At 37.9% G+C, this 27,537-nt stretch overlaps 1 protein-coding gene across 5 annotated transcripts in view; it reads right to left on the minus strand.

Annotated features, from left to right (window-relative positions):
* Ophn1 (oligophrenin 1) overlaps positions 1 to 27,537 on the minus strand; it is a 477,586-nt gene that overhangs the window by 31,903 nt on the left and 418,146 nt on the right. For all 5 annotated transcript variants that reach the window (XM_023704707.1, XM_023704709.1, XM_023704708.1 and 2 more), the window contains exons 20-21: positions 14,853 to 15,000; positions 7,358 to 7,681 (exon numbers count right to left, since the gene is read on the minus strand). In XM_023704707.1, the coding sequence (XP_023560475.1) occupies positions 7,358 to 7,681; positions 14,853 to 15,000 (472 nt within the window). The remainder of the gene's footprint in view (positions 1 to 7,357; positions 7,682 to 14,852; positions 15,001 to 27,537) is intronic.

Consider the following 27,537-nt stretch of genomic DNA (forward strand, 5'->3'; position numbering starts at 1 on the left):
AAGAAGAAGAAGGAGGAGGAAGAAGGAAGAAGAAGAAGAAGAAGAAGAAGAAGAAGAAGAAGAAGAAGAAGAAGAAGAAGAAGAAGAAGAAGAAGAAGACGACGACGACGACGACGACGACGACGCAGCAGCAGCAGCAGCAGCAGCAGCAGCAGCAGCACACTCATAGTCTATCAACAACAGATCCAGGCCCATCAGACTACTTAAGTTCAAGCAGTCTCAAACATCAGTGGTTTTTAACTCTGGCTACACTTTAGGAACATGCAAAAAGCTTTAAAATTATGTAATACCCAGAATCCAACTGCAGATCTCCTAATTGGGTGAGACAAAGACATGGGTATATTCAGGGCTCCCCAAGGGATATGATACACACCCAAGACTGAGAACCCCTAGGCCATAGAACAATGCTTCTTCAGTGTAGCTCACAGATTACCTGACAGTGCTGCCCCATTTCTGTTATTCACTAATGTAAAAGTCAGTCAGAAAGGATATACCACACTGTCTGAGCCAGAAAACATTTTTTACTTAAAACCATAACCATTTCTTTGGTAAGTGAACCAGGTGACATGTATCAAAGATCAACACATACCCAAGTTACAGCCACATACAACTGGATATCCATCTATGGCCTTAGACAACAAACATCATTAACCCAGTATCCTCCTATGCCCTTTATTTGTAGCTCCAACTTGATGATTCATTACAAGTCATGTTTTGAAATAACTGCAAAAGGTTTTCTTGGCTGGAAGACCCCAGTGTTGTTCTTTCTTGCTTCTAATTTGTCTCAGTTCCAGTTATATTACAATATCAAACTAGCAAGGCAGGCAGGGAAGAGTCTTACAAGTAAGAGTCAAGAAACATGAATTCTACTCTTTATACTAAAACTAATGTGTGTGCCTTTCACTAGATCACTTCCCTACCTGTACAATATGGGGATTGGACTATTTCCCAGATGAGTCAGTGTATAATCTGTATCTCTGTGAACTCACTTTTATATGCTGCTTTTAAAGTACTCTGGAAACCACCCAAAACAATCTTTCAATTGCTCTCTCCAATCTCTGTCTCTCTTGTCTCTGTCTCTGTCTGAAATAGATTTAGATTTCATGGCTTCATGTTACCTGAAGAATACACCCCAAAATGTTTAATCTGGCATTCACTACGCTTTTCCATTTGGCGTCAACAGCCCTTTCTGATCTAACTTTCCATCATTCTTATTCATATATCATGCACCAGACAAACAGTATTATTTATTGTTTTATGTACATATGTTACAATTAATCATCTCTTTTCAAGATGCTCTTTATCCTATCCCACAAGCTCAAATTTACATCACCTTAAATGTCATATGTCTTAGGAAGCCTAAGATGCTCCAAGTTCTTTGACTCCTAAGGCAATGATCATCATGTACTTTGAATCCTGTATTTTCACTCTCTGTTTTCATGGCTATATCTCTATTACAATGAAAACAACTAGAGCACAAGATCCAGGTGGGATTCATCTCTATTTCTGAGAGACCCAAGTAAGATGCTTTACATGTAACTGGCATATATTCAACAAATATTTACTGAGTAGGGAAAAATGTAGTTCAGCTTATTAGAAGGCCAGTGGAGACAGCTTTCCCATTTTAGGGTTCTAGTTGGACTATATGTCACACACACACACACACACACACACACACACACACACACACACACACACGATATCCCCAAGATTGTGGACTATTCTGAATTCTAAATAGAAAGGTATTTTTAATATACTGGGAGTTTTATGAGGGCTTTCATGCCCAACCTTACGCTTTAAAACGGAATGTGCAAAAATGATCTGAACAAGTCCATGAAAAGTCTTAAAACTCAGTTGGGGAAAGTATTTGTATTCATGAAAAACAAGTGTAAACACTATAACTTAACGTCCATGTTAAAGAGCCATGTTTGGGTACACAAACGTGGGATAAGAAGAGTTCCTGGGGCAGACTGTCATGCTTTGAGGATGAAATCAGCCTTGAGCATGACCCAGAGGAATGGCTAGGAATCATCTCTAGCCCCTTCCCCCAATAATGGCCTGCCTCCTTCTGGGCATTCCGCATAGTCAGGAACAGGCTAAATGTAGCTCTGAACTCTTGTCATCTTTATTTTAGGTTTGAAGCTTTTCAGTGGTTCTATGATACAGACAAGCCAACATCCCATCTTCTATGCCTGTCATTTCCTGAGGGGTTAGTAGGAACTCTACCACTTCTTTAGTATCAGTAGTGCTTTGTATACCTCATCTAACTTAATCTTCAAAGGAATTTTACCTGCAATACTTATTTACAGTGAGGAAATCAGGGGTAAAAGTAAAGTTGCCCTAAAGAAAGTTTATAGCTAGTAACAGTCTCCTGCAAAAACAGAACAAAGACTACCATTTACTAAGCACCCACAATGTGCCAGGTATACAGCATTGTGATGACAAATAAATGGGCACACTTATCTTCTTCTACCGATGTGAAAATAAAGACTTGGAGAGGTTATGATTTGCCTGAAATTTTAAAGATAGGAATAAGGAGAGTGAGGATTCAAACTTCTATCTGGGAGACTTCAGAGCCTGAGCTTTGGGCCATTTCTTCTTAATCTTCATTAATAACTTGGATTATATTACAAATTGGATTTTTTTTCTCCTGCCCAGTCTATTCCCTCCCTTCCTTATTCTCTGTCAAGTTACAGTAACCAAAGAATCTTAAGAATTTCCAGATTTCTTGGGACCTGATAGTCATTGCTCTTCAACCTTAAGCAATTTTCTTCACTTTTCCTCATATCCATTCTTACACCCAACCTGTGGGTGCAGAGTAAGGGGATGTTGTTTCCACTTGTAGATTTCTCCACTCTTCTAGAATGATCTATTGATTCTATGACATTCCTCTATACTCACCTTACCCATTAATTACCGTTGTGGAACAATCTGAAATTGGGCTCCAAGAAAGGCAGAAAATGGAAAGCCAAGGAGTAGATTGTTAAAGCATAATGAGTCCAGACAAGCATGTGTGGATAATGGCCAGCAACGCCCATTACTGCAGAGGCAAGTCTGTTCCTAATACTTAAAAAGTAGAAGTAAACATCACTCATAACATTAGTCACCCCAGTGGAGAATTGATGACTCTATGAATATGCAAGACCTTGGAAGAATCCTTCCTTCAAACCCAAGAGCATCCTACCAAAAACGGTTATTTCTCTCTAGTCAAGACCAAGGAAAGGACCTAAGGATAGGACTAGCCTACAGATCCTATGATCCATTGTGTACTGTGCTCTCCACTTATATCTCACTGCCCAGGCAGACTAAAAGGCTCCTTACTATGTGCTCCTACTGGATTTATTCTTACTCTTACTCCAATACGGATTCCACTGGGTGGAACCAGTCGCCTGCATGCAAGCTTCATCACGGACTTTTAGAAGGTAGGACCATGGCCTCTAAGCTACATTCTCCCATTGCATAGTTCTGTCTGTATAAATAAGCAACTTCATGTACAAAGGTGAGATACAGTCCTCCTCCCTGCTCATTCCCCAAAGGAAAGTCTTAAATCCCTTTTTAGTAGCTACACACTTGCTTTTTGCAAAGCCAGGGCTAGTAAGAGGTAGTGACATTGAATGAAGCAATAAAGAGGCTTGTATGATTTTTATATTCCAAATTGCGTACTATACCTCTTAGAAAAAGAGAATGGAAAGGTAAATAAAGCAGGTGAAAAAATAACAATGTGGTATTAAAGAAAAACAGTCCTGATCTTGGACCTAAGAAGCATTGGTACAAGCCTCATCTCACCACCTCACAACCTGAGCAAGTTGTTTCATGTCTCTGAGCCTTCTTTTTTTTTTTTCAACCATGAAATGAAAAGAGTAAATGTACCTAACAGACCTGTCACAAGGATTAGATGCAATGGAAGAAGAAAAAGTACCCAACTCCATGTCTGGAAGAGAAAAAAATGCCATCATAAAATTATATCAGCAAACACTATTAATTTTATTGCTAAATTCACTGCCATCGAAAGCAATTTAAAATGCATCATGTCTTCACTATTTTTAATTGCTGAGAAAAAACTGCTGAAACTGTCAAGATTCTTTAAATTTTGGATCATTGAAAGGGGTAAAGATGGGAAGACACAAAATGGCAGCACATTTGGATCATGAAGGCACTGAAGTATACTAAAGATAGCTAAAATGGAGTGACAACTGTGATATGCAGAGTGGGTCAGAGAAAGTGGCCATCTCTTCCGTCTAATACTGCCATTCTGGTTGTTGGCCAGCACTAGGGAAAATGACTATCAGCTATGGCTCAAGGTCAGCGCTATTTGCAGTTTTTATTTAACTGATAACTCTTTTTGATGCCCAAGAATCTCTTACAGAGCAGAAGCCAAAATAGGGAAGAAGAGGTGAGGAAGATGAGGGGGTATAGTTCAAAGATGCAACTCAAACAGAGTTTTGGCTTATCCTCCACAAAGGTGAAACAAAGCCAACTAACCCAGTTCTGGTTTCTGTAGCCAAGGGTGGAGGCCAGGGCCTGTGAAAAATGCTGCACCATTCCAGGTTGTTGTTAACTGATTCAGGACAGAAAGTAAAGCCTGACCAAGCTGTGGCTTAGGTTTAGATAGTCTGGCTAATACTGGACAAGTTAGACAAGTACTGAATGTTAACTGATACCCCTGGATCACAGCAGCTGCTGCCAGCAGCATACACAACAGAACTACAGAGAATGGGAAAAATAATGCTGCTGGGATTGAATGTTGCAGCAGAAATGGTGAAGGGCAGAACTGAAGGGAGAGATCAGTTACTGTGTGTGCTGAGCTGATAGGATTTGGCTGATATCAAGGCTTGCTGACAGGCAACACCAATTTTACTGTGATGAGTATAAGTAGAGTGACCCAACTTTCTACCATCTTGATGTGTGAACATCAGTGTATGACTTACAAAGTGAAAGAGATGTAGACACAGAAGCCTGGCCTTTCTGGGCAACTTCCCACAAAAGGAGAATATTAGAAAGAGAAGGAAAGGGGGAGCAGGGAATTAAAATCATATACAATTTTTTTGAGAGAGAGAAACTAACAATGAAACTGGGTTTCAAAACAGGTTATGAGGACAGTTACAATAGCTGATACATTGTGCACTACTGTCTTCCCAGTAGATACTCAAGAGTATAAGAAATAGGCATGATATCTTGTCCATACAATTTTAGCACAAAACTTCCTTTTTAATGAACTAAGAGAAACTAGCTGCATAACAATCTTAATTATCTCATATGTATGTGCATGAGTGTATATATATACAAGATATTAATGCAAAATAGAGGTTATGAATAAATAAATTTTGATTGCTGCGTATCTGACAGATATTTCATTATTTCTTTGAATCTCAGGAATAACTCTGTGGTGTAAGTTGTTTCTCTCATTTTACAGATATGGAAACCAGTGTACAAAGATGTTAATTACCTGTGATTACATAGCTATATCAGGGGAATCAAGACAGATAATCCAGTGTCAGTTACTTCATTGAATTTCTACTGGATCTCACACCGAATAGACTTTTTAATAAATTGTGTGTAGAGACAATGCCATCATCCCATGCTCAGATTATTATGTGTCACAATCCATGGCTGAAATTTGCCCCTGGCCTCAAAAATAGAAGAGTTGTATTTTACCTGAACAATAAACATGCTCTCCCCTAAGAACTTAGAATTTTTGGTTTCTCTAACTTTTTAAACTTTTCTTATTTTTTTTAAACTACAAAGTAGTAAAAAAAAAAAAGCATTAGAAATGATACAAAATTTCACTAAACAAGGTAATAAGAACTCAACAATGGTTGTTGTAATGCATGATGTTATCTTCAAATTAGTTGTTTTGGAACCAACTCTGGTGGTTTTCTAGCAAGTATATAAGACTTTATGGCAAACATTTTGCATACTAGCTTTATTCCTGCCAATTTCCTGCTATCTTCTCCTTTCTCACTCACTTCTAGGACTCATGTTTCCTACTTGCATTCTAGACTCTTAGGCAGGGGTTGGCAAATGCTTTTGTAGCAGGTCATATCACTGATATTTAAGGCTTTGCAGGCCGTATGGTTTAGGTTGCTCCTACTGCATTTTGTTTCTGTAGTGTGAAAGCAGCTTTGGTGATATGTTAAAGAATGCTGTGTTTATGTTATTAACACAAACTTGAACTTTAATTTTCATGTATCATGAAACATCATTTTTCCTTTTATCTTTTCTCAAACATTTAAAAATTTTAGAAAAATATTCTTAGCTTATGGACTATATAAGAATCAGTGGGCCCTGTGTAGGCCACAGGCCATACTTTGCCAAGCTACATTTTAATCACAAGTCACATTGCATGTTTTTCTCATTCCTATGTGCTGAACAGGGCCAGGCACACACTCAATGCTCAATATATAGTTGTAAAACAAACTATTGTTATTTTTAAAGTTTTTACATTTGGCTACACTGCAAAATGTCACAATCTATTTTAGAACAGGACAGAATATAAACAAACAATACATATGTTTAGAATGTTATCTAGCTACAAAGTAGGAAAGTCAGAATTTGGAATGAAGCCTGTCTGAGACCCAAGCTCATATTCTTTCCATTATGTTACGTTATCTTCAGAGTTATATCCTCCAAAACATCCCTCTGGATCAACCACAGCTTCTTGATGTGCCTTCCTATACTTAGCCAATGAAATTCAGCAACTTAAATCTGTAATAATTTCAGCAGTCTGGAGTTTTGGGGAAGTTGTTGTACCCTTTTGTCCCTACTTCTCCCAAACTGAAAAATGAGATTAAGAAAGTAATAATCTATAGATTCAAAACTTCTTATCAGAAGGTAAAGTGATAGGTCTTTGTGGAAAGAACACAGACTTTGTCCCCTGCCAGATGTGGTAAAATTTAGATGCCAGCTCTGCTCATTACCAGATATAAATAAATTTTCTAATAAAAAACCCAACACATTTTATACAGTAGGGTCATGAGAATAAGAAATAGTATGAAAAAATCTATTACAGTGCTAGACACATAGAAGTTATTTAATAAATGGAAATAGAAGCCAGAATATTCTCAGTATCAATCATTAATTCCACAAATAAAAAGTGCTTACTGTGTGTTATCCAGGTATTGTTCTAGGCACTGGGAATATAGAGAAAATAAAACAGGCTCCAAATTCTTTCTCTAATAAAGCTTACATTCTAATTAACTATTGTAAACAGCTTTTATGGTTTCACACACCATTCCAGAATAAATACTAGTACACTGAAAGAGATTTCTACTTAAAGATATTTCCAAAGCCAAAAGGAGCTCAAGGTGATCAATAGGTGGCTCCAGTTCTAGTGCCTGAGGAACTCCCAAACACTTACCTTCCTTGTGCTGAGCAAGAGGCCGAGGAGCTTGTCTCTTCACATGCAAGGACGGTGTCTTCATGGGCCCAGAGGCTGGCACAGGTCCATTGGTGGTTTTGGGGATAGCCTTGGTCCCTCCATCCTGCAGCCTAGACACGAATTTCCCCACATCCACCTCAGGACAAGGTTCCAATTTGCCATCTGGAACAGGTCTGCTCGGTGACTTCCTCCCAGGATCAGCATCTGCACTCCTCTGTAGGGGCAGCTTGAGGTGTTGTGGCAGTTTAGGGTGTTCTAGGCTGCTAGTAATAGTACCATTGGGTGTTTGATGGTGGATCTCATCTTGGAAAAGTTGGTACAAAAAGGGAATATTAATGATAGACTAAAACTTTTTCATTTTGATATGTCCTTATATATATATAATTTTGAAAATCTATAAACATTTTCACAATGCTACACCCTGTGGCACAAATATACTATATCCCACAAGATTATAGTCTTCACTGTTCCCAATTCATATGCAGTAACAGGTTCCATTCAAATAAGGAATTCAATCCAAGATCCAAGTATGATTTTCACTATCACAATTCAATAAGCCAGGCTGTTTTATTCAAAGGGATATGCAATGCAGATGGGACTTAAGAGTCTCTAATGAATTGCACACTTCATTCTTGTTAAATAAAGGAATCCGATAATTTGTACCTATTTCTTTCAAATGTAATTTGCTAAAGTCTCTCAAATTTCAAGTTAATAAACATAATAGAATTTAACTTCCTTCTCTTATGCTCCCATAAAGAAATCCTCAAATGGCCACTTTATGTGCTTCCCCTGGCCTGTGCAGTCTACAATTTCCTCTGACATTAATACATGTTTGTCAGTGAATCTGAGTCTAACTTAAGAATTCTCAGACTCTAATGAGAACCAGGAACCATTCCCTTAAATATTAGCCTATACAAATACAGTTGAGGGCTGGCAAAATAGCTCAGTGAACTAAGCACCTGCTTAGGCAAGCACAGGGACTAGGGTTTGATCCCCTAAAGCACATGCCATGCTGGGGCACTCTAAACTTGTGACCACATCTGGGCATGGTGGTGCATGTCTATAATCCCAGTGCTGAGGAGGCTGAAAACAGGAAGATCATGACGAGTCTGAGCTGCATAGTGAGACCCTGTACCAAATACATTTTCAAAAATACAAAATACAAATACAGTCGAAGTTTTGAAAGCTAATCTTAATGTGATTCATTGAGTCTCGTGAAACTGTCAATGACCATTTTCCCTCTCCCAGACAAATTACACCTGCTCTAAGGAAACTGTCACCTTCTTTGGTAATAGAAAAATCTAGACTAGAGTTTAGTGGTTAAGACCATGGGTACGGGTCAGCAAAATAAGACATGAGGGTTAATCAAAAGACTATAATACCTGGATTGTACTTGGATCCTGTTTTTTAATCAAATAATAGAAAAATTTGGACATCAACTAAATAATCGATCTTCAAGAATTGTGTTGTTTTTTGGTATGATGAATGTTGTAGTTGTACTTTAAAAAGAGTCTTTATCTTTGAGTGATTCATACTGAAATATCTACATTTACAGATGAAAGGACAGTGCTTGCTCAGCAGCACTATCCAGATGAAAGGACATGATGTTGGGTTGGGGGATAGGTAGTGGGTATTAGTGAAAGAAGGCTGTTCAGATAAAGAACAACTTGGAAGAGTGAAATACCATGGTTTGTCAAAAAAACAAAAATGAAAAGTCTAATTTTGCTTGAATATTTGACACAAAAGGTGTGAGTAGCTGGAGATGAGCTTTTTAAGATAAGTTGGAGATTTTATCATTAAAGCTATATGAATGCCACAGTCAGGAATACAAACTATCTTTGATCACAGATAGTTGTCAAATACGTGATTTTAGAATAGCACATTGGTTCATTTTGAAAAGTAGAATGGACCACAGACTGAAAGTAGGAAAATCAGCTATAGGAATGCTAAAGAGATCCAAACTGAAATAACATCAGCAAAGAGAGACAGATTTAAGAGAGGCTAATGAGACAGAATGGCCAGAGCATAGATATGGGGTCATGAAGGCATGCATGGGGGTGGCGGAAAGATTCACTGAAGTAATATTTTATTTTTTTTTAATTTTTTTTTAACATTTATTTATTGTGTGTGTGTGTGTGTGTGTGTGTGTGTCCCCAGCTCAGCCCACCAGGGGGCGCAGCTGGCTGGCATGTGGTGCTGGAGGATCGAACCGCGGTCCCTGTGCTTTGCCAAGCTTGTTCCAAGTAGGTGCTTTAGACCACTGAGCCATCTCTCCAGCCCCTGAAGTAATATTTTAAAACAGCACAATGTTTGGAGTAAGACAATGAGGTGCTGCAGGTAAAGAACAATGGTGAGTAGAAGGACTGGTGCCTTCTTAAAACAGGGTTGAGACAGGTTCTGGGAAATACAACATTATAACAGGCAAATGAGCTTTGGGACAAGATAATTGGGTGCATATTCTTGTTCTGTCATTTAAGTTGTATTAATTGGGTAAAGTACTCATCCTCTCTGGACCTCCAGTGTCTTCAATATAAAATGGAGCCTCACACACCTATCTCACAGGAATGCTGAGGATTAAATGAGACTATGAATTCATACCTACTTATGATGGCAAAAATCAAAAACTCAAGACTATAGCAAGGTGAACAAGGATATGGAGAAACAAAAACTGTGATTCATTGCTTGTGGGAAGGCACAATGATACATTTCCTTTTGAAAAGAGCCTGGCCATTCTTTAAACATTTTTTATAAATTTATTTTTTTTAATTTTTTAATTCATTTTGGTGAGAAAAACTAGCAATGAAACAGTTTCAAAACAGGTTAGTAGGACAGTTTCAATAATTAATACATTGCATATTGTTGTCTTTGGAGAAGTTACTCAGAGGACAAGATGCAGACATGATATCTTGTCTAAACAATATTAGAAAATAACCTTTCTTCTCATTGAACTAAGAGAAGGGAGCTATATATCTATCCTAACTATCTTGTATATACATATATGTATGTACATATACATATATAACTCAGTATATACATGTATTTTTTTCACTACAAAATGGTCTTTTATTTATATCCCCCTTTTTTGTTTTGCTTTGTCAGATGGGTGTTAAATTGCTGTTAGAGAAGCTGTATTTGGAGAAGTCTTTAAAGGACCTTTTCATAGTTGATGCCAGCTCAAATACTGTAGGTACTTGAATTCAGCAAAATAACCCAATAAAGTCCAATAGTCCATAATAGTAGCGGGTTATCAGCAGAACTGGCAATTGTTTGAAGGTGTTGACTTGAGCCTTTTACAGCTCAGTATATTAATATGGCATTACCTTTTATACCTTGTGGTTACACTTTTCTGCTGGATGGTTAAGACCAAGTTAAAGCAAGACCTATATAAGTAAAAATGTAACTTTTGTATCTGACAAGGTCAGTCAAATCCCCTCAGGATTTACCCTGAAACCATGTATAGCACCTGGTAGATACTTTGTCAGTGTCAGCCATCTGGATGAGTCATGGCCATTGCTTGACCAATTCGCTCTTTGTGAAAGCCTGTGAGAATTTTTTTCTCTCTAGGTGACTCTCTTTGGACACACTATACATCGCTAATCACTTTCCACTGAGGCCCCATAATCTCCTTGATCAGAAAATATGGAACACCACTGAGTTACAAGATGTCACAGCAGAGGTTCTCTTATGTCCTGATTCTTCACTGACCTTGAAGGGCTAGGGCCAAAATATTGGCTATTCTTGTAGCCCCTCTTTTTCTCTAATTTTTGGTCTGCAAACTTTAGCTGTTAAACATCCAGAAGAGAAGCTTAATGATATTATTACCCTGTAACAGAGGCAGTTAAGCTTAACATCACTATCTGTCTAAATATCAAATGCCTTAGACATAACATGGAACTGCTATTTTCCAACAACTATGGATATTCTAAACTTTAAATCCCTATAGAATGTAAAAAAAAAAACAATTACACATTTTTACATAGAAATTTAGAAATCAAACCATATACAGCATTGTAGCAGGACAATCCTATGACTTTTTTTTTCTTGTCTTGCTTTCTTTTATTACCTTTTTTTCTTTAAAAAAAGTTTACTGTAAAGGAGAGTATAGCAATAATTGGTATGACATTAGAAGCAGTATTTCAAACATGGTTTTAGTATTACGTATTGCTATCCCCAGTTTAGTTGCTTAGGGCACAGATATCAGCATATAGAGTTAGTCAGCGTGAGAACCATACCCATTACCTGCTATTTTCAAAAACCTGATGGAGCTTCTTAGGACCACTGCCTTAACCACCTTGTTTATATAAATGTATATTTTTGCTCCTGCCATATAAATTTAAATATAGAAAGACTTGCCGGGTGTGTTGGTGCATGCCTATTCTCCCAGCACTTGGGAGCCTGAGGCAAGATTGCAGTGAGTTCAAGGCCAGCCTGAATGACATGGCAAAATCCTGTCTCAAAAAGCAAAAATAGAGAATGACCATGGAAAAGAGGTTCTAGTACTTAGTGAGGACAAATGAAAACAAACATTCATACAAACATGTGCACATGAATATGAATGTTCACTGGAGCACTATTCATAGCAACCAAAATGTGAATACCCCTCAATTTCCATCAAATGATGAATGGTTAAACAAAATATGGAATACTCATATACACAGCTATTATGTGGCAATGATATCAACATGGATGAACCTTGAATACATTAGAAGAGGATTGCAAGTTTGAGAGCAGCCTTGGAAGTCAGCAATTTAAGGAGACTATGTAGTAAAATAAAAAATAAAAACAATAAAAAGGGATGGGGGATATAGATTAGTGCGAAGGCCCAGAGTTTATTCCAGAGTACCACAAAAAGAAAACATAACAAACATATCATTTCTATAAATATCCAAATTATTCAAATTTACAGACAAACAGATTAGTAACTGTCAGGGGCTGGGAAGGCAGGTTATTGGACATTAGGGGTTTCTGTGGAGTAATACAAAGGTTGTGGGAAAAGATGCTTGTAGAAAAATTACTCAGCTGTACAATTTCAAAGGGTGAATCCTATGGTATATGAATTATATTTCAGTCTTTTAAAAGCTTTTTAAAATGTTGATATTGGGTGAATTCATTGGAGATCTTCTGGCACAAGTCATACAGAGAAGCACACTGAGACCCAGAGGGGAAACGTGGCTAGCTCAAGTTACCCAACAGGCTAGTGGCAAAAATGAAATTAGACCTTACATCTACTGACACCTGGTTCATTCATTCATTCATTATGTTTATTTTTGAGAACTTCCTATATACCAACTATTGCGCTGGTGCTGAAAACACAGTGAGAAAAAGTGTTTCTTCCAGTAGAGTTTATATTTGGGAATACTTTAAACAAATAAACTTACTCCATAAAAGTGCTATTATTAGCCAGCCATGGTGGTACACATATGTAATTTTGGCACTCAGGAAAGCCAAAGCAGAAGGATCACAAGCTCAAGCTTACCTGGCCAACTTATCTAGGCCTTGTCTCAAAATAAAAAAGTGATGGAGTTGTATCTCAGTGTGAAGGCTCTGAGTCCAATCTCTAATAGTGCCGAAGACAAAACAAAATGAGAGCAAGCAGGAGAGTTTCTGAAACAACACAGTACACAGCATTCCCTTCCATTTGCTATTGAATGACACCTTGCAACCTTTATCAGAAAAGTAATCTTTTAAGCTAGGTAAACCATTTCTCTTTGTCATCCCTTATACATCTTTTCAGTCATTCTATAAATGCATGGCAGGAATTTTCTAGGAAATGGTGATAAAATAGATCTCATATTCTATTACAAAGACAGATAAAAGTATGTTAATGATTGTAGCAGGTGACATGAACAAAATAAAACAGTGTGTAGAGAGACAGTGATTGGAGGAGGAGAAAGAATCATTTAACTATAGTGCTCAGAGAAGCTGTTCATAAGGAAATAGCACTTGGCAAAGAGCTGAATGAAGGAGTAAGCCTTGTGAAGTTCTAGAGGAGCAATATTTAGGACCAAGAGAATAGCAAATGCAAAGGCTGTTTGGCAAGCGTGATACTTACCGGTAACATCAAGACCAATGAGATTATAGCAGAGAGAACAAAGGGGATGATAAAACTGGGAAGTACATCAACTAAGACCAGAGAGATAAGAAGTGTTATATAATACAGTGTAAAATGCAAATTATATCCTCGACATGAAGAGAGTTCACTAAAAGTTTAGAGCAGAGGGAATAACAAGATGTGACTTATATTTGCTTTTGCTCAATTTTTACTTTTTATTAGTATACATTTGTAGGACATAATGATCATATTCCTCATAGGAATTGGTACATGTAAATAACACACCTTAATATTTTCAGAAGGATGTTGTGGAGAATGGACTGGAGGTAGGCAAGAAGGCAAGCAAAGATACGAGATGAGATGCCAGAGGCTCAGTTAGCAGGATGGTAATGGGAAACAGAAAGATTTATTTAGCATGAGAAATGTGCAGTTAAGAGTTGACAGGAAGTGTTAATCAACCATATGTAAGGGAAGATTAATCAAGGATGATTCTGAAGTTCTTGGCCTTAGCAATCAGGTGATTGGTGCTGCTAGCTCCTTCATATAGGCATTTGAAAATCACCTTCAGCACTCAAATGACATTTAAAAGACATATATTGAGATCACATAGAAAAATAAGAGAGAAAAGCGTGAAGAAAAATATCATGTTGTTGTTTTTTTAATCTTTAGCCCCCTGCAACATGTAGTAGTTGGGCAAAGAAGGAAAACCAGTAGAGAAAACAGATGGAATGTGTAGTGAAGTAAAAAGGGAGTTTATTGTTCTAAAAGCCAGGTTCAATGTTTCAAGTAAAAAAGATAGGCAATGTGTCAAATGCTGCTCACAAGCTGGGTATGATGATAACAGTGGCATGATTTTTAGGTTTGGTCACGTAGAGATTATTGGCAGCCTTCACAAAAGTAGTTTCAGTGGAGTAGTAGGGGGCAAAGGCCCACAAAGAATGGGTATAATTTCCATACTAGCATTTATTCCATATTTGTTCACATATCTATGTCTTCTTTATCCTGGAAGCTCCTCAAAACCAGGGAATATGTTATAATTTTACCTAGTACTCAGAACATAGAAGTCACTTAATCTATATTAGCTGAACTTGAATTTAAAAATCTCAGAACATTCAAAAGGACTATTGCTTACATATTCCAGGGTACTGGAGGCTCAGAGCTAAGAACATCTTGGATTCTCTACTGGTCCTGTTAGGGATTATGTTAACTTCTTTTCAAACTCATCCATATCCTGTCCACTGCCAAAGAACTTGCTGGGTACAAACTATAAGAAAGACTTGCTTTTCTTGGCTGCTTTTAAGTCCAGGACTAAAACAAGTCTACAGTTGTATGGGAAACATGGCTACATCTCACTTCATTCCTTCAAAATCCTATTTATGCCTAATGTTGATTTAGAAGCTAAGATTGAACTTTAATACTAACCTTCACTTTCATCCATGGAAGAAGTATAGAAAATTGTCCTTTCTCTCAGCAAACGCTTTGAAATTGTGATTGGTTTGTGTCTTCTAGCTGCCACTCGAGGTGGAGGCACTGGGGCTGCAGCACTTTCCTCAGGTGGACCTGAATAGATCTGTGGAGGAGTAAGAAAGACAACAAGGGTGTAAGGAGTAAGAAAGACAACTGACACAAAGGTGACAGCGTAAGCTATATATCTACTCATACTGTCTACCAACTGATGCCTACCAGGATTACATATAATATCTCCCAGGTGAATATCAAAATAGTTAAAGGAATTGGGTATTTTCTCAATCATTCCAACTACCAGTAAGTCTTTAGATATCTCTGCATTTTCTAGTCACAAGACCTGGCACTCCTCAGTGTGGCAGCAAGAATATAAAAAAAGACAGGAACATCAGTCCTAGATGGTCTGGGAAACCATACTCCCTGGGAGACCTTAGACACACTACCCACTTCCCTGAGCCACATTAACTAGAGGAGAGCACCATCTGGGCCTTAGCATCCTTACTGTAACATGAGGCTGGAACTGTTCACTTCTCGGGGAGTGGTAGGAATCGAGTGAGAAGAGTTTGCAATATAAAAAATGTTCACTGAGCTAAAACAGATGTAAATTAAAGATGTTCAACCAGCTTTAAGAATACACAACCAAAAACTGAAGGGTACTGAATTAGAGGAAACAATGTAAAATACACATGATCCTTTAGTAAAGAATTAGAGATCATGAAAAGGAATCAAGCCAAATCCTGAACACAAAACTCAACTGAAAATAATATGAGGGCTGGCCAGATAGCTCAGAAAATTAAAGCACCTGCTTTAGCAGATGCAGGGACTGGAGGTTTGATCCCCAGCATGCCATGCTGGCCCCACCCCAGGGATGCACTGAGACAGTGAACGAGACTGGGCATGGTGGCATGTGCCTGTATTCCCAGTGCTTGGGAGGCTAAAAACAAGAGGATCACTACAAGTCTGATCTGTGTAATGAGACTCTGTAGACTCTGTACTAAATTTCCAAAAAAAAAGATATTTAAAAACAAGAAAAAAAGAATATGGGCAGCAGATATGACTGATATGAGGACAGACTTCCAAGACCTGAAGACAAGGTTCATGTAATAAATTATATACTCAGTGATGCCCTAAAATGAAGACACAATGAAAGCTGGATTGAATAGCTGCTACATTACACACACACACACACACACACACACACACACCAACTAAAAGTTTTAAAGTGTAAAGGGAAGGTTAGAAGATGACACTAAACGTAAAAGAAAATTTATTTACCAAGATCATAGGACAAAAGATTACAAATGTAGGGAAAGCAATGAGTATCCAGGTAAATGAGGCATATAGAAGCCCAAATACACATAATGATAAAGAACTACATCTCAACACATCATAGTCAAACTTCTAGAAATTCAACACAAACAGAAAACTAAAAGTTGTTAGGGAAAAACATCAAGTAACTTATAAGGCCACGTTTATCAGCATAACAACAGATTTCTAAACACAAACCATAAAGACCAGTGATCTTGTTTTTCAAGCCCTAAAAGAGAAAAAAAGCCAACCCAAGTTACTATATCCTGCAAAATTATCTTCCAAAATTTATGGCAAAATATTTTTCACAACAAAGAGAACAGAAAGACATTAATGACCACAAAACCAGTACTACAAAAAGTATTCAAAGGAATCCTAGACAGAAGAAAATGAGGCCCAAAGGAAAGTATATGTCTAACTCGGGTACTAAAGGGGAAAAAAATGCAGGAATCAGCCCTAAAATTTAATTCAATGAGAGGATTCAGTAATTACCTTTCAATAGTAACTCCCAATATAAATGTTAGTACTCCCTAATGAAGAAACAGACCAGCAGACTGGATGAAAAAAACAAAACACAACTACATATTGCTTTCAAGAGAAATACTGCATCCACAGGAGAGCCTACAATTTGAAAGTTTACAGGTTCAATCCTTGGTACAACATGCTGTGCTGAAACCACCCCCAGGTATTCTGAGCTGGCCAGCAAGTCCAGGAGTGGTGGCACATGCCTGTAATTCTAGTGCTGGGAAGGCTGAAAACAAGAGGATCACTATGAGTCTGAGTTGCATAATGGGACCCTGTACCAAACACATACATTTAAATAAAAGAAAGTGAACTGATAGAAATCATATCCCTTGCAACAGTAGTCAAAAAAAAGTATATTTTCTGTATTCTATTTTCAGACAAAAATATGGCAACCTAAAACAGATTAGAGAGACAAAGAAAGTCACTGCAAACTGATAAAGGGAAGTTCAATAGGAGGGGAAGATAATTGTGAATATGTATGTGCCAAATGTTGGAACACCCAATTTCATAAAATAGTAACCACTGGAAATAAAAGAAGAGATAGAAAAAATAGAGACTTCATCAACCCATTCTATCAAATAGATCAACTAGACAAAAAAAGTCAACAAAGAAATATCCAGAGTTGAACCACACCATCAAACAAGTGATATCTATGGAGTGTTTGACCCAACAGTGACAGAAAAAAAATGTTTTCTTCTGTTTTCCAAAACAGACCACATCTTATGCCACATAGCACACTTATATAAATGCAAAAGAACTGACATAATTTCCTGTATCCTACCTGATCATGGAAAAATGAAACTAGAAATCAACAGCAACAAAAACTATTATCACACATGGAGAGTAAATACAGCCTTGAAAAATCAAAGGAGCACAACAGCAGTTAAGGGAGAAATTTAAAACTTTCTAGAATCAAACAATAGTAAGACAACATACCAAAACCTATGGGAGACAATAAAAGCAGTTCTAAAAGGGAAGTTTTTAGCTATGAATAGCCACATTAGAAAAATAGAAAAAGAAAAAAATAGAGTGATTCCTCCCTAAGAAATCTAATAGTGCAAGTTATGGTCCTACAAAAACAAAAGCAATACAAATCCAAAATTTTTACAAGAAAAGAAATTATAAGATTAGAGAAGAAATTAATGAAATTGAGACTAAAATATATACAAGAGCAATGAATCAAACAATCCCTTTAAATCATAAATAAGATTGGCAAATCTCACCAAAAAAAGGAAAAGATTCATTAATAAAATTAGAAATGAAAAAGATGAAATCATAATCACTGCCAAAATGCAGAAGATTAGAAGAAAATATTTTGAAAACTTATATTTCAATAAACAGAAGACTCTAGAAGAAATAGATAAATTCCTATATACATATGAATTATCAAAATTAAACTAAGATGGGGCCGGGGAGATGGCTCAATAGAATAAGCACTTCCCTGGCAAGTGCAAGGTCCAATCCCTGGCTCCACTAAACAAATAAATAAATACATAAATAAAAAAATAGGATGATAGAAAAACCCTGAATAGATCAATAATGGACAATGAAATTGAAGAAGTAACACAAACCTTATCAACAAAGAAAATCCCAGGATCCAAAGAACTTACCACTAAAATGTACGCGAAGTTCAGGAAAAAAGCAATGCTAATACTCTTCAAAATCTTCTGTGAAATAAAAAGGCAAGAAAAACTCCCAAATTCATTTCTTGATGCTAATGTTATGTTGATACTAAAACCAGACAAACAACAACAAAATACTGGAGGCCAATTTATTTAATGAAAATAGATGCAAAAATTCTCAACAAGATCCTTACAAATAGAATGCAAAGAAAATAATCAAAGTGAAGAGGCAATTTACAGAAAAGAAAAAAATGTTCAGCTACTTCTGAGACAGAACACTGATATCTAGAATATATAAAGTAAAAAAAAATTGAATATACTCCCATACAAAAAAGACTCAATTAAAAATGGGCATTTCAAAAGGGAAAGAAACTGCTCAAAAGGAAAGAACAAATGGGATTGGGTAAAGGAGAAAAGAAGGGAAAGAAAGAAAGCAAAAAGAAAAACAATATATATATATAAACACAAGATAGCTAACAAAGGGGCTGGTGAGATGGCTCAGTGGTCTAAAGCACCTACTTAGAACAAGCTTAGCAAAGCATAGGGACCGCGGTTCAATCCCCCAGCACCACATACCAGCCAGCCCCGCCCCCTGGTGGGCTGAGCTGGCCACACACACACACACACACACACACACATAAATAAATAAATTTAAAAAAAGATAGCTAACAAAACTATACTACTCATTTCTTTTAGTCCACTGAAAAGATTTGTTTGTGCATATATTGGCTGATTAATTTTGCATGCCCACATGTTGTAATGTGAGCAACTACTGTGAAGACAACAATATGCAATACATTAACCATTGCTAATTCTTATTATCCTGTTTTGAAATTCTATCATTGTTATTCCTTTTTTATCTTTCTCTCTTTAAAATAAAAAGTAAGGGCTGGGGAGATAGCGCAGTAGAATAAGCGCTTGCCTGGCCAAGTACAGGGTCCTGAGTTCGATCCATGGTACCACAAAAAAAAGGCTAAAATAAAAAGTAAAATAAAAATTTAAAACTGGGCAATTGAAATGAAGACATTTCTCAAAATAAAAAGTACAAATAGCCAATAGGCAGACAAAATTAGCACCATCTCTGGCCACTGGAGAAATGTAAATGAAAACAACAGTGGGGTTCCACCTTCTTCCAGAAAGAATGACTATCATCAAGAATTCAACAAATGTTAGTGAGGATAAGGAAAGAAGAGCTCTTCTACACTGTTGGTAGGAATATAAACTAATACAACCACTATAGAAATCAGTATAGATTCCTGAAAATGCAAAAAAAAAAAAAAAATCCACTCAACCCAGCTATTCTCCTTCTAGGTATCTTCCTGAAAGAATTAAAGACATAGATATGAATACCTCATTGAGAGACAATGCTATGCATTACAACAAATACTGGGAAATTCATCTTACTTTGTTAAGTGAAATTGTGCATTGCTTGTAATTTGTTTTAACACTATTTTTTTTTCTTTTTGCAGTACCGGGGATTGAACTCAGGACCTTGTGCTTGTCAGGCAAGCGCTTATCCTACTGAGCTATCTCCCCTGCCTTTAACACTATTTTTTAAATGTATTTTGTACAGGGTTTCACTATACACCTCAGACTTCTAGTGATCCTCCTGTTTCAACCTCCCCAGTGCTGGGCCTACAGGCATGTGCCATCATGCCCAGTCTTGGTGGCCCACTCGGTGTGCCCGGAGTGGGGACAGCATGCAGTATCAAGAATCAAATCCTGATCCTTGCGTTTGCCTAGGCAGGTGCTTAGACCACTCAGCTATCTCTACGGCCCTGTTTTAATAATATTTTTTACTCTCTTTAAAAAATAAAAAAAATTAAAAAAGAATTAAAGATAATATTACACTGATACATATACACCCATGTTTAATGACAATGACAGTACAGTTCAAAATAGAAGCCTATATGCTCATAGTTCTAAGTAGAATAAATCAAATACAGGATAAATGCCATATAGCTTCTCTTACATGAGAAACTAAAAATATACATACTTTAAAGAACAAAATAAAAGATAAAAGGCAGAAACCAGCAAGGTAGATTTTATGGAATGGGAAAGCAATCAAAAGAAGAAAAGAGGGGGATGGGGGAAGAGGGGAGTAAAACTGGTCAAGCTGTGATATTGTTTATATACCAATTCACCCAAATAAATGTTATCAGTATGGGTCACAAACATATAATAATAAAAATAAAATTATCAAGGTGCTTTGTATGGGTGGAGGTCAGGTGCAGAGAAAGACCGAATGTACCTCCATCCAAATTTTGCTGAGTTTACACACCTATAATATTCAATAACGGAACTTAGAAAAAATGGGGTATACCGATGAATGTCCATTTTGTATCTGTGTATTCAAAGCGGTTAGGATAGATATATAGTTGCATTCTCTTAATGAATAGAATGATTTGTTCTAATGGTGTTTGTAAATAGGATCACAAGTCCACATCTTGTACAGCAATTAACCACTAAGAAGAATATATGCAGTGTATTATTTGTTGAAAGTGTACTTCTGATTTGATTTGAAACTGTCTCATTGCTATCTGTTTATCAATAAAACTTTGAAAAAAAAGAGAAATGAATCCAAACCTATCTTTCTCAATTTGTTATCCCAGTATCATATACATACTTTGTTATTTATGTATTCTTACATTTAGTGTACTTGTGTAACTTTAAAGCTTTTGTAACTTATTGGTCACTTAAACCTTTTAAATCATTAAATCATTAACCACTTAAAGTATACATAAAGTAAAGTATACATATGTACTTAATATTTCTTAAACACAAAAGGATCCAGTTCCACTATTTGTATCTATGCAGAAATAATGGTTGGCTGGGAAAAAGACAAAAAAAACTTATTTTTCTCTCACATAAATTTGTTTTTTAAAATTTCTTACATGGGTGTATTACCTATTCTAAAACTTAAAGCAAAATTAAATTGAAATGCAAAACCAAACAACAGCCTTGGATGATATCCATTGTGCAGAAGGAATGCAGGAAGAACTGTGATTAGGGTTTTTATAGTGTTTCATGTGTACATAACGAGTTCTGTCTCTCTGGGGAGAATGGCCTTTCCCCCTTAAGTGCACATACTTTGAAATGACAAACATATGTGTTAAGAAAGGAAGAGGACTACAGTTCATCCAGTGAGAATAACAATGTCAACCCCAATGATTAGTGAGAAATGAAATGCCAGGCCTAGCATCCTTTCAGGGAAGGGTCACCATGGAAATCACATGATTGGAAATATGCAGCAAGTCTGTGTAAAAGCTGGGCAATGAAAACAGAACAATGTGTGAATGAATAATTATAAACCACTATATATAATATCTTGTGGGGTACAAGAAAAAAAGAATATGACATAGCAGCAAGCAGATGAGCACTGAGGCCACAAAATTCTAGGTATTTTCCAGGTTCTGTCATGAGGAATAATATTCTAAATAGCTACCATTTTTATGAGCATCTGCTCTGAGACTGTAACAGTAGTTATAAATAATTCTTTCTCTTCTTGAAACATAACTGGGCCCTTGCACTGACTTTTTCTTGTACTTGGAATATTCTCACTCCAGATATCCATGTAGATTTCTCTGTCCATTTCCCAGGATTCCAATCACATATATTTTTCTCTGGAAGATCTTTCAGGTTAATGTGTGTAAGCTTTGATACACTTCTGTCTGTACAACACTTACTATATGCCTTCCCTTCTATTCTTTTGTTTCACTAGCACTTCTAACCACATTCTAGGGGCTGGGAGATAGCTCAGCCGTCCAAGCACCTGGCTGACAAGTGCAAGGACCTGGGTTCGATCCCTGGTACTGCAAGCCATGAAGGTCCCAGAATCCTGGGTGTGCTGTGCTGGCCCAGAAACCAGGTGTGATGGTGTACTCCTGTAATCCCAGCTCAGGGAAGGCTGAGACAGAAGGTCACTACAAGTCCAAGTTGTGTAGTGAGGCCCTGTGCCAAATAAATAAATAATTTAAAAATATTTAATGACATTCTAATACAATATATATTTTATTTAGTTTGTTGCCCATCTTCTGGACAGACTTGTAATCTTTATGCAAGTATGTCTGTCATGTTTACTGTTTAACCTCTGGCATATAGAACACTGTATGGAACTACTGGGTCAAAAAGTGTTACTAAACTATGATATAAATGGTAAAACTGCTCCATTGAAAAAACATAGTAACTACTTCGTCTGGTAAAGCTCAAACAACAGGCTCTAGTTTTAATCTTTGGACCTAAAATAAGAGACAGAGAGGAAGGCGGGGGTGAGATTGCAACAATGCATTTTGAGGCATTAGAAATCTGGCAGAGGAGGAAAGTGATCTCTGAGAAAGAGGAAAAACAGGTTAGTTGAGTCTTATGATTATCCCACTTACAAAGTGAAGAAAAATTTTAGGCCACAATGCAGGAAGAGGTACCCAAGTGAAGTTGAGGAGTTGGGAGTACAGGGAATGCACAAAAGTGAGCATCTGTAAGGCCAAGGGAACACCTTGATCATGAGAAACTTCAATACGTTGCTGAAAAAACTCAAGAAAATGTAATAAACAGGGATGTATTTTACCCACAAGTTGGAAAATTCAACATTATTAAGATGTAAATTCTCCCAAAATTGATCTGCATATCACATAAACCTCAACACTAATAAGCTTTTTGATGGAAATTGAGAAACTCAATCTCAGGGAATGACAATTATACACTGTCTTGGTTACTTTCCTATCATTGCTGGCACAAAATACCCAACAACTAAAAGGAAGGAAGGAAAGGTTTATTTAGCTCACAGTTTGTGGAGGTTTCAGTCCATACCTGACTGGCTCCAAGGGAGGGTGGCACATGGCAGAAGGCAGCTGTTCATGGTGGCAGAAAACAGCAAAAGAGCAAGAGCAAAAAGGCAGGAGCAGTGGCAGCAGCAGCAAGCCTCTCTCCCATCCTTACATTGTACTCAGGCTATCTACCCAGGCTGGGTGTAGCACTCACACTCACAGTTCCAGCAGTACTTACACCCATAATCCCAGCACTAGATCACGAATTAATCACAATCTCTGGGAGCTGTCCCATGACTGCATGGGGCTTTAGTGGGACACCTAGACACAAACCATAACATTCTGCTCCTGACCCACCAAAGACTCATGTATGTCCCTTTATGCAAAAGGCATTTTAAGTCTATCTCTATGATGTTGCTAAAGTCTTAACAGTGTCAGTATTGCTGAAAAGTCCAAGTCCCAAGACTCCTCTGAGACCTAAGGCAAACACTTAACTGTGTGCCCCTGTACAAATGAAAAGTTAAACACTTCCAACATTCAATGTCACAAGAAAAACAATGCCATTCTAAAAGGTACACACAGCAGGGGAATACAAAGCATTGCAATCAAAGCAAGTCCAAAATCCAGAAGGGAAAACATTACATCCTGTAGTTCCACGTGAACATCTGAAGATATCTGTGATGAGTTGTGAGCTCCAAAGGCCCTACGTGGCTCCGCCCCTGTGCAACTTCTGGGGGTTGCAGCTCCCATGGCTTCTCTCTTAGGCTGATTCCACTCAATCCTTCCAGGTTTCCTTAGATGATCCATGTTCCTGACTTCTCCAAACTTCTGGTCTCCACTGCACTTTAGGCTTCTCACTCACAGCTTCACAATGCCTTCCCAGGAACACACTACCTGGCCTCCCAGGCCTTCTGAAATTGAGGTGGAAGCCTTCTTAACCTCAGAGGTCTTGCATTATGCATGGGCTTAAAACCAGTACCACATGGATGATACCACAGTCTGCTGTCAGCTGGAGTAGTAGCCAAGTTTGCTCCTCTCTTGGCTGTAGGGGTGGAATGCCTAGATCACTGGGCACTCTGACTCTAATTCTGAGGAACAAATTCTCTATACCAGTGACATTCTGCAACCTGATGTGGCCACTCTTATCATTCTGGAACACGGTGCTCTGCAGCTTTTTCTTCAAAGCAGTATCTTTCACTTCTGCAGTTTTGAGGCTGCAACGGTTGGAGATTTTCTTCTTCTTGTGATATCCTCTGGCCATCTTTTCTATTCTCCTGTCCCTTCTCAGCAATGGAGATCTCCGCTCTATCTATGTACTCCACAGCTTTATTGGAGCTTCCTTTCTGGCCAAGCTTGTAGAGGATGACCAGAGCAACTCTCCTTGAAAGAAGAGCAACTATCTCCGTTTTGACTGAGCCTGACCCTATTTCCTCATAATGTTATGCACAGAGCTGGCTAGGACTTCTGTTTATCCTTCAATTGGTGTTAAGCTAAGTATACTGGTCTAGCTGAGGTGTTGGTGATAGTCTTTGAAGGTGGTGTGCATGTTTCCCTGGTAACCTATCCCTGCTGCTCTTTAATGTGAGCCAGGTCAGGACAGGACAGAAGAGCCAATGCTCTTCTAGCTGGGATCAAGCCTCGATATAGAGGCTATGACTTCCTAGGGCTTGAAAGACTACATCAAAGCTAAAGCACCAGACTTAGCAAAACAGTAGATACTATCTCTATGGCGTAATAGTATACTGTGGATTACTCTCTCTGCATATGGCAGAGGTAAATTTAGGCCACCCACCTAGCTCAGCTCACAGTAGTCACCTACTTCCCACAATTCTCAGTCGATTCTCCTCAAGCCACTCCTCAACTAAATAAAACCGGGTGAGGTCCTAGGTTGCTCTCTTGGTTCTGGATAGCCATCTTCCTGGATGGACTTAGAGCCCCTTGACTCCCCGATGGCTGAAAATATAATTTAGTGTCTTTATTTTCACCATGGGTTGCATTAAAAGTGGTAGACTGGAATCAACTTGATGGGATTCCGATAACGTAACTTTGGGATTACAAATATTGGCTTCTTGGACTAAGACAAGGATCTAAAAGTGTCTCCTACACAAACTCACAACATTTTAAACTATCCTGCTGGATTCTTTGCTCTTGATTCTCAACATAAATCTAACTAAAAGCCTCCAACAAAAGCTATGCCATTGCTTCAATATTTGACTGCCTTAAAATATTTTTGCCAGATTAATCAGTCTGCTGTACTTCATTTCAGTCTTAGGCAGTCTTTAGACACAAGCAAAATGCAGACAAACTTTCTGCCAAGTCAAAACACACATCATCTGGAGTCCAACAGCCAATGCAGTCTTTCCCAGAAAAAAAAATCTCCAAATCTGGTCTTTACTGACAGGATTCCTATCAGCTTTCTGGTCTTCTGAGTTCTGACCAGAATCTCTCATACAGAACAGCCAAAGGCATTCCAGTGCTTCTCTTTTTCAGGGGACATCTGCAAACCTTTCCTATCAATTCCTGTAAGCCATTTCCAAAGGCTCTTGAACTATATGGTCAGGTACAGTCACAGCAATGATCCCACTTTTCTGGTACCAAATTCTGTCTTGGTTACTTTCCTTCCTTAATTCTGTCTGTTAGGTATTTTGTTCCCGCAATGAGCAAAAAGTATCTGAGACACACTCAAAATTGGAACACTGAACCCAAAACAGTAGGTACTGCCCCAATTTGTGATACACACATTAGTCCTGTATATCTTTCTTTTTGCATACTGGAAAAGTGATTGTGTACCTCTTATCTAGCTCAGCTCACAGCACTCATGTACTTCCTACCTTTCAGTCACACATCCCTGAGCCACTCTCTTCTGACAAATTAATAAAACCCAGGTTCTGCCCTGGGTCAAGGCCTTTGTTCTGGTTAGACATCACTCTAGCTTGACTTAGGACCCACTTGGCTGCCCAACATTTAGATAGATAGATAGATAGATAGATAGATAGATAGAGATAGAGAGATAGACAGACAGACAGACAGACAGACAGACAGACAGACAAAAGACTTAGAATGGCCACAACAATCTTAAGCAAGAAAAGCAAACTTAGAGGGCTGATATTATCTTATTTCATGTCTTATTATAAAACTACCATAATTAAAACAGTATAGCATTGGTCTCAAGATAGGTGAACATGTGGGTACAACAGAACAAAAAGCCTAAAAACAGCCTCACATGACTCCCGTCCAAAGGGAATTCAATGGAAAAAGAACAGTAATGTAAATGAAACAATGGGACATACACAAACAATGAGATATTCAAAAATGAACTCCAATTTACATCTTCCAGCATAAAGAATGCAGAATGATTTATATCCAAATATGAAAGTTAGAAATATAAAAGTTTCTAGGAGAAGAAAAAAATCTTTGCAACTTTGGGATAAGTAAAGACTTCTTACATATAGTGGTTTATAAAAATGATAAATTGTACTTCATCAAAATTAAAACTTTGCTGAGTGTGTTGCCACACACCTGTTATCCCAGTGCTTGAGAAACCAAGTCATGAGTATTGCCTTGAGTTTGAGGCCATCCTTGGCTACATAATGACTTCAAGAGCATATTGAATTACATAGTAAGAATGTCTTAAAAAACATTTTTTGTTTTGCTTTTCTAAAAGACACTGCTGAACAAATGAAAAAATAATCCAAGTGTATATTAAAAACTTTTTCAAACACTATAGCTTATAAAGACATATCAAAAACATGAAGAGCCTTCCGCCACAGCAACCATTGAAAAAGAGTAGCCATGGCCCTCCGCTATCCCATGGCCGTGGGCCTCAACAAGGGCCACAAGGTAACTAAGAATGTGAGCAAACCGAGGCACAGCCGCCGCCGCGGACGTCTCACCAAACACACCAAGTTCGTGCGGGACATGATCCGGGAAGTGTGCGGCTTGGCCCCCTATGAGCGGCGCGCCATGGAGCTGCTCAAGGTCTCCAAGGACAAGCGCGCCCTCAAGTTCATCAAGAAAAGAGTGGGGACGCACATCCGCGCAAAGAGGAAGCGTGAGGAGCTGAGCAACGTGCTGGCCGCCATGAGGAAGGCAGCTGCCAAGAAGGACTGAGCCCCTCCGGAATAAAGCTTTGCAGAAAAAAAAAAAAAAAAAAAACATGAAGAACTCCTGAATACCAATAGTGAGAAAACAAGTAAATCAGTATTTTTATTTTAATTTTATTTCTTTTGGCAGAACCGGGGATTGAACTCAGGCTCTTCTGCTTGCCAGAAAAGCGCTTATTAAACTGAGCTAATCTCCCCAGCCCTAAATCGGTATTTTTAAAAATCCTTAAAATACTAGTATTCTGTTGAAGAACACATGGATGAAGGTGCCTGGGATTCTTTCTGTATTTTCCATTCTGTTCCATTGATCAACATGTCAATT

This window comes from Octodon degus, unplaced genomic scaffold (genome assembly GCF_000260255.1).
Source record: "Octodon degus isolate 3935 unplaced genomic scaffold, OctDeg1.0 scaffold00201, whole genome shotgun sequence".
Classification (NCBI taxonomy): Eukaryota; Metazoa; Chordata; class Mammalia; order Rodentia; family Octodontidae; genus Octodon; species Octodon degus.